The sequence below is a fragment of the Oncorhynchus clarkii genome, chromosome 28 (genome assembly GCF_045791955.1).
Source record: "Oncorhynchus clarkii lewisi isolate Uvic-CL-2024 chromosome 28, UVic_Ocla_1.0, whole genome shotgun sequence".
Classification (NCBI taxonomy): Eukaryota; Metazoa; Chordata; class Actinopteri; order Salmoniformes; family Salmonidae; genus Oncorhynchus; species Oncorhynchus clarkii.
Window position 1 is genome coordinate 20,340,587 of NC_092174.1, and position 8,433 is coordinate 20,349,019.

Here is an 8,433-nt window from a genome sequence, read left to right on the forward strand (position 1 = left end):
ATATTTACCTATTATTACCTATAACCAGGACTGGCAATACAAACATTTAATTTCTTGGCAAGCAATTAATATTTTAGGAAACAATTATTGTGATTCGTCTTATACTGTCCCGAACATCATTACCCCATAGCAACAGATGTGGGATACATACACATACTCTCCCCACCCTTCCCCCACAAACAACCACAAGCTCAGATGTTCAACAGTTGTTCCATCGGGGAACCCAACTCAAGTGAAGACTTGATGTGCGAATGCATATACAGTTGTAGCTGTTTGAGAAGGCATGCAAAATTGAGCAAGAATGGGGAGATTTGATGAACCAATTACACAAAATGTCTGAGTTAGTTTGAGAAGCCAAAATTAAAATATGATACTTTTTCGAAATCAAACTTCTGACATTTACATGAATCAGTCCAAGACCACAGCTGCAGGATTTCAGATCAGATGGCGTCTCTAACACAAACATGCCATGATCAGTAGGTCAACCTCTATATGAACCCTTGATATGATCAAGGTGTCGAATGGCTCTCTTACTGTGTTAGATTTCTGTGTGCTATTTTGAGAGGCAAAAGGGGAATGGCTGATCTGCCCCATTTCCTCAGAAAACTGAAAACTAGGTTTCCATCTTATTCATATTTGGCCCTCATCCACTGAGGAGGCAGTCTTTCAAGTCAATGTGTTTTTGTGAAGTATTGTAGCAATTTCTTGGAAAACTTTTCAGTTAATATTTTATATTGATTCTCACAATTTTTCAGGGCCAGACAGGGCTGGTCTGCTGAACAAAAGTACTATTGTGTTGCAATAGAAATATTTGTAATGCAGAGAGAGACTTTTTTAAAGTACTTTTCTAAAATAGCAGTAGGAGTATACTTTATTGCACAAATCTCTTCTGAGATTTTAGAGCTAAAAGGGCAAAATTAAATTGGTGTCTCTTCCCTTTCTCCTGTTGTGCTGGTATAACGCATTCTCTTAGAATGTTTATGCTTAGCAGAATATGTATGCTTGCAACGCTTTCCCTCAAATTTAAATCAGTTCAACATTTCCTCTCAGAGAATTTAAATTGTCCAGCTGAATGAGGAATAATTCTGTTAAAGGACAAAGTAGAACTCAAATAAATGTCAGTTACTGGAACATTTATACTAAATGGGATAATGTATTGTGCAAGTGCACCAAAGGCTCAGAGCAGCTCTTTTCCCAACAAGTTGAATAGCACATTCTGATTCTCCATTAGAATTAAATTAATCTTGTTAATTGTACATGGGGAGTCACAGCCTTCAACTAAGTAATTTGATTGCTCAACTGTGTTAACCGTTGAGAAATAGACTGAAATAGAATAAAAGCTAGAAAATCAAAACAACAAATAATTATTTCCCTCTGACAAAGTAATCATATATCATGGACACACTTCAGATTTAGAATCCGTTTTAGCCACACTTGATATACAGAGGGAGAAGTAATTCTGTCAATAATTAAATGAGAATGGCTGATAAATGTCCCTCCCGTCTCATTGCATTATGTCTGACCTGATGAGAGACATGCAGCTTGTCTCTTTAATTTCTAGTTAATGTTTTTATATTGACCCTGAAACTAACAGTCCCTTTATTGAACCTGAATTAACTTTTTGATTCTACTTGAGACGCATATGTCTCAAGTAGGCACCTGGAAATGCAAATGCGCTACGCTAAATGCTAAATGTACTCGTTAAAACTCAAACCTTGATCAAAATTCACAAGCAGGGTATTGAATTAAAGCTACACTCGTTGTGAACCTAGCCAACAAGTCAGATTTTTAAAATGCTTTTCGGCGAAAGCATGAGAAGCTATTATCTGATAGCATGCAACACCTCAAAATGCCTGAATGCGACGTAAACAAAGACTCTGCTTATCCGACGCAGCACAAAACGCAGAAATAAAATATAAAACATTCATTACCTTTGACGAGCTTCTTTCTTGGCACTCCTATATGCCCCATAAACATCACTATTGGGTCTTTTTTTCGTTTAAATCGGTCCATATATACCCAAAATAGCTTTCTATGGAAGCTGTGTCATTCAGAAAAAAACATCGTTTTTAAACGCTGCGTCATTTTTTAAAATTAAAAAAGTCGACGATAAACTTTCACAAAACACTTCGAAATCCTTTTGTAATCCAACTTTAGGTATTAGTAAACGTTTATAATCTATCAAAATGATTGCAGGGCGATGTATATTCAATAGCTCCTCGTCTGCAAATCAATGGCTGCCAATGTCCACATTCACAGCATCCTGGTGGAGACTGGAAGAAACGGAATCCAGATAGTTGGATTTTCCAACAAAAAATTCAATTGAAAATGACGACAATGGCGACATCGTGTGGAATTTGTATGAATTGCATGCAGGTCGATATTACATTTTGTCCCCTTTTAACAACCCATGGAAGTGACTTATGGAAATTATTTTTAGCTTTCAGAGAGCAGTTTTTCTTGCGTTTTTCAATGAAACACACAATCTGTTATAGTCACAGCCGTGATTTAACCAGTTTTAGAAACTTCAGAGTGTTTTCTATCCACACATACTAATCATATGCATATACTATATTCCTGGCATGAGTAGCAGGACGCTGAAAAGTTGCGCGATTTTTAACAGAATGTTCGAAAAAGGAGGGGGTAGAAGTAACAACTGATGTGAGCTTTTCAGAAAGTGTCTTTCTTTAAATAAGCTGAGGTAGTCTTCATACTGAAGGCCTTTATTGTATTTTGAAAGCTTTACCCATGATTTTTAAAAGAACGATTACAACAACAGTCACTATGCCAATACAAAATGACAATCACACGTTCAATACCAAAAAGAAACACAGGTCAACAAAACCCATACACTTGAAGACAAAACATCAGTTCAATGCAGAATGTGAAATGTTATTGTGGGTAGTTGGGAGCGAGGTGGTCAATTACATCAAGTCATCTACACAAAGCCGGTGCGCCTCAGAACCCTACACCAATATCTTACAATTCATATTTCAGGGCCTGGGTTGCCAGACAAATCCAAGGTTGCCAGACAAGGTTCACTTATTAATAATCTTCCATTATTTTGAAAATGTTCAACCTCATTGTAAAGTCTCCAGATTTCTGCATCAGCATTGTACATCCTCACGTACTAATTTGGGATTGACCATGTTTCATTACTTGATTTATTGTCTTGGCAGTTCTTGTTGCCTCCAGGATGAGCTGTTACCATGTTACGAGAGCCGTTGAGCCCTGGATGTGCTCAGTGGAGTCCCTATAGGCTGTCAGTGCTGCCACCTCACATGGCTCAAAAGCACAATGAGCCAGCAGTAATGTATCTTAAGGGAACGCATCTATCATCCCATAACACCTCCTGGGAGAGCCAGCTTTATATAAGTATCTTCCTGTCTGGATAATGTAACATCCTTCCCGTTCTTTCCTATTTCCTCTCAGCAAATGAAGGCCTATGAAAGAAGAAATTCCCCAATCTGCAAGACGTGCTGCTTCGCTATCTTGTTTTAAAGTTGTACATTTTTTTGAAATCACATTAAATTGCGGTTTATCTATTCATGTAACGATTATTTCAATAGGATATCTATTAAGTTGCAAACCTCGTTCATGAGAGAACTGGCAAGACCATAGCCAGCAGCGGCAGCAGCTTTTTCTTTGACAAACACCATTGCTAGATTCTGCAGGGAATTTAAGCATCCTTGGCCCTGTGACCCTCACATTCAATTTATTTATAGGCATGGGGGCTCTTCGAAAGTAAAATCACATATCTTTACATATTTCACAGGCATAGTAAATACATGCTGTGTAGTTATCATGTCAATGGCACTTACAGAATCGGATTCTCCCTGCACAACACTTGAACTCAGGAAACATAAAAAAAATTACAGAACATATCAGGCTTGCTATTCAAATAGGACAAAGCCCCTTCACTCCAGAAAGTAACAGCAAGGATGACTGAGTTTGATTTAGCTGGAATTTTTCAGTGCACCACCCGTAGGGCAGCTGTGACCAGGCAGAGAGGGGGAACATCAGCCTTCCTCTATATAACCCAGTTGGTGTTCCCTATTCGTAATGTGCAGACTTGCACACCTACTTTCTCCCTGGGTGTCCTTTAAAGAGATCAGTGAACATATCAAAAGGCCTTGGCAGCACATTTGGGGGAAACCTCATTTATGTCCATTGACGGCTGAGGTGTTGGCCGGACAATATTGCACACACACATGCACACACCCGCAATTTGCCTGCTAGGCAACCTTTCAAACAGTGCTGGCTGTGCTCTTTGCCTGATTCCATCACAGATCTGCAGGCCCTTTTCTGCCCAGCTGCTCTTCCCATGCTGACATTGGAGTTGGCCAATGTCAGCTACATGTGGGGCAGAGGAGGCAGAGAAAGAGGCCAAACTTGACCGACAGAGTAGATACACTCATAATGCAGCACTGAGGCTTGCTAAAAGCCTAAGCATGGTTAATGGCCCCTATACACAGACTGAGTAATATTTATTACACAGCCTGAGATAGAATAGAACAACTAGCAGGGATTCATTCAAACACGAATTTCAGGGGGAAAATAAAAGGTATAACAGATACATTTAGAAAACGTAAGAAATATTGCAATTGCATAAGTGGATGACTCATGTCTCCCCTGAAAAGATGTAAGAATCTGTATTCAAGTTCCTTGTCTTAGTCATTTTTGACACTGTCCCAGGGCACGTTGTGATGTGTCCCACTTCTGTCCAAAAGCTACACCTATCCTGTCTAGCCATACTCTGTGCATCTGCAATGAAACCTGTCATTTCAAGTTGGACAAGAAGAAAACTCAAGCAGATTTCTGAATTCATTGTTTTCCAAGAGATGAAAGTCAGTTCTGTCGGTAAAGAAATCCACCTTGTATGGCACCACATCTTTCAACATGCCCACAGTCAAAAAAAATGCCCCCACTAATCTGGAGCTATAATTTGACTGAGGTGAATGTACAGTAGCACCATGGAGAGCGCATGGAGCAATACAATGAAATAGGCCTGGATGTGTGATGGAGGAATGGGAAGGACAGGAAAGGGTCAGAGTACAAATATATTCCAAGCTGAGGAAATTACCATTTTAAATGCAGGCATATCAGATCGAGCACATCACATTTGATATTACATTTAGAATAATTATAATGCTTTAGAAAAGATAGAGACGTTGAAAAATACATGGATGGGATATGGAAGTGCTTTTTGTCTCTTGCTTGGTATGGTATGGTTCATCAGAGTGCAGTGCAGCATGGACATAACACTGCAGTACAGTACAGTATCATTCAAAGAAAGCTGTGGCACAGGGCACATATTCCTTTCTCTCAACAGCTACTATTGTAGCTGCATGCAGAAGAACTTTGAAAAAATATAGTTTGTAAGATTAATCTCTTTTAAAAAATAACACACACATACAGTGCCTTGCGAAAGTATTCGGCCCCCTTGAATTAATACTTTGTAGCGCCACCTTTTGCTGCGATTACAGCTGTAAGTCGCTTGGGGTATGTCTCTATCAGTTTTGCACATTGAGAGACTGAAATGCTTTCCCATTCCTACTACAGTGGTAGCCTTGATTAACAACAACGACGAGACGGCCTGCAGGGAGGAGGTGAGGGCCCTCGGAGTGTGGTGTCAGGAAAATAACCTCACAGTCAAAGTTTAAAAAAAAGGAGATAATCGTAGCAGAGGTAGCACCCCCCTATCCACATCGACAGGACAGTAGTGGAGAGGGTAATAAGGTTTAAGTTCCTCGGCGTACACATCACGGACAAACTGAATTGGTCCACCCACACAGACAGCGTGGTGAAGAAGGCGCAGCAGCGCCTCTTCAACCTCAGGAGGCTGAAGAAATTCGGCTTGTCACCAAAAGCACTCACAAACTTTTACAGATGCACAATTGAGAGCATCCTGTCGGGCTGTATCACCGCCTGGTACGGCAACTGCTCCGCCCACAACCATAAGGCTCTCCAGAGGGTAGTGAGGTCTGCACAACGCATCACCAGGGGAAAACTACCTGCCCTCCAGGATACCTACACCACCCGATGTCACAGGAAGGCTATAAAGATCATCAAGGACAACAACCACCCGAGCCACTGCCTGTTCACCCCGCTTTCATCCAGAAGGCGAGGTCAGTACAGGTGCATCAAAGCAGGGACCGAGAGACTGAAAAACAGCTTCTATCTCAAGGCCATCAGACTGTTAAACAGCCACATTGAGTGGCTGCTGCCATTATACAGCCACTTTAATAATGTAAAAATGGATGTAAAAATCTCTAGCCATCACTAGCCACTTTAAACAATGCCACGTTTATGTTTACATACCCTACATTACTCATCTCATATGTATATACTGTACTCTATACCATCTACTGCATATTGCCTATGCCATTCTGTACCATCACTCATTAACATATATTTATGTACATATTCTTCATCCCTTTACACTTGTGTGTATCAGGTAGTTGTTGTGGAATTGTTAGGTTAGATTACTCTTTGGTTATTACTGCATTGTCGGAACTAGAAGCACAAGCATTTCGCTACACTAGCATTAACATCTGCTAACCATGTGTATGTGACAAATAAAATTTGATTTGTGATTTGATTTGAACTACTCCATTTCCTTCAAGTTGGATGGGTTCTGCTGGACTACAGAATTCTTTAAGTCATACCACAGATTCTCAATTGGATTGAGGACTGGGCTTTGACTAGGCCATTCCAAGACATTTAAATGTTTCCCCTTAAACCACTCAAGTGTTGCTTTACCAGTATGCTTAGGGTCATTGTCCTGCTGGAAGGTGAACCTCTGTGCCAGTCTCAAATCTCTGGAAGACTGAAACAGGTTTCCCTCAAGTATTTCCCTGTATTTAGCGCCATCCATCATTCCTTCAATTCTGACTAGTTTCCCAGTCCCTGCCGATGAAAAACATCCCCACAGCATGATGCTGCCACCACCATGATGGTGTTGAGAGGAGAGGTGTTGGGTTTGCACCAGACATAGCGTTTTCCTTGATGGCCAAAAAGCTCCATTTTAGTCTCATCTGACCAGAGTACCTTCTTCCATATGTTTGGGGAGTCACCCGCATGCCTTTTGGCGAACACCAAATGTGTTTGCTCACTTTGTTCTTTAAGCAACTCTGGCCACTCTTCCATAAAGCCCAGCTCTGTGGAGTGTACAGCTTAAAGTAGTCCAATGGACAGATACTCCAATCTCCACTGTGGAGCTTTGCAGCTCATTCAGGGTTTTCTTTGGTCTCTTTGATGCCTCTCTGATTAATGCCCTCCATGCCTGGTCTGTGAGTTTTGGTGGGCAGCACTCTCTTGGCAGGTTTGTTGTGGTGCCATATTATTTCCATTTTTTAATAATGGATTTAATGGTGCTCCGTTGGATGTTCAAAGGTTCAGGTATTTTTTTATAACCCAACCCCGATCTGCACTTCTCCACAACTTTGTCCCTGACCTGTTTGGAAAGCTCCTTGGTCTTCTTAGTGCCTCTTGCTTGGTTGTGCCTCTTGCTTGGTTGTGCCGCTTGCTTGGTGGTGCCACTTGCTTAGTGGTATGGTAGACTCTGGGGCCTTTCAGAACAGGTGTATATATACTGAGATCATGTGACAGATCATGTGACACTAAGATTGCACACATGTGGACTTTATTTAACTAATTATGTGACTTCTGAAGGTAATTGGTTGCACCAGATCTTATTTAGGGGCTTCATAGCAAAGGGGGTGAATACATATGCACATACCATTTTTCATTTTTTTAAATTTTTTGTGTATGTCCATTACATGAAATCCAAATAAAAATACATTTAAATTACAGGCTGTAATAAAACAAAATGGGTAAAAGGCCAAGGGTGGTGAATACTTTTTCAAGGCACAGCACACACACACACACATACACACCTCGCCTCTAGATTCTCACCTGTAGATCTTATAGCGTGTGGAGAAACCCTGCTGGAAGCGTTCTTTGAACTCTGTGTATTCAGGACAACGGTGGAAAGGTCCCTTCTCGGACAGTAGCCAATCCAGGTGGCCGCCACTCTGGCGTCCAGTGCTGGCAGCAGTGAGTGAGGGGTTCTTACTCTGCTGTCCCTCAGCCAGGGCCAGAACCCAGCCGAGGTGGCCCAGCACTGTCCACTGCCATAGGAGCATCAACAGCAACCATTTAACAGCTGCAGCACTCGGCCAACGCATCACCATCTTCCTGTTTGGCACCCGGGACCAGCATTCTTCTACTAATCCCTCCTGACCTATAAAGGGAAAGAGAGACAACATGTTTTTGGGCTCAATTCAGAGGTCAACTTGAAAGAAAATAAAAACTTGGACACCTTTCTTGACAGTATCACTTGTGTTTATTTAGCTGATGTATCAGCCTCACAGCCTTCGTCAAAGCTTCTCTTAGGGATCAACTTAATCAAACACACATGCAGTAACTTTC

At 41.2% G+C, this 8,433-nt stretch overlaps 1 protein-coding gene across 1 annotated transcript in view; it reads right to left on the bottom strand.

Annotated features, from left to right (window-relative positions):
- Positions 1-8,195, bottom strand: part of LOC139387064 (BMP/retinoic acid-inducible neural-specific protein 3-like) — a 64,194-nt gene extending 55,999 nt beyond the window's left edge. Inside the window, exon 1 of the mRNA XM_071133047.1 lies at positions 7,918-8,195. Within this exon, the coding sequence (XP_070989148.1) occupies positions 7,918-8,195 (278 nt within the window). The remainder of the gene's footprint in view (positions 1-7,917) is intronic.
- Between the last annotated feature and the right edge of the window lie 238 nt (positions 8,196-8,433).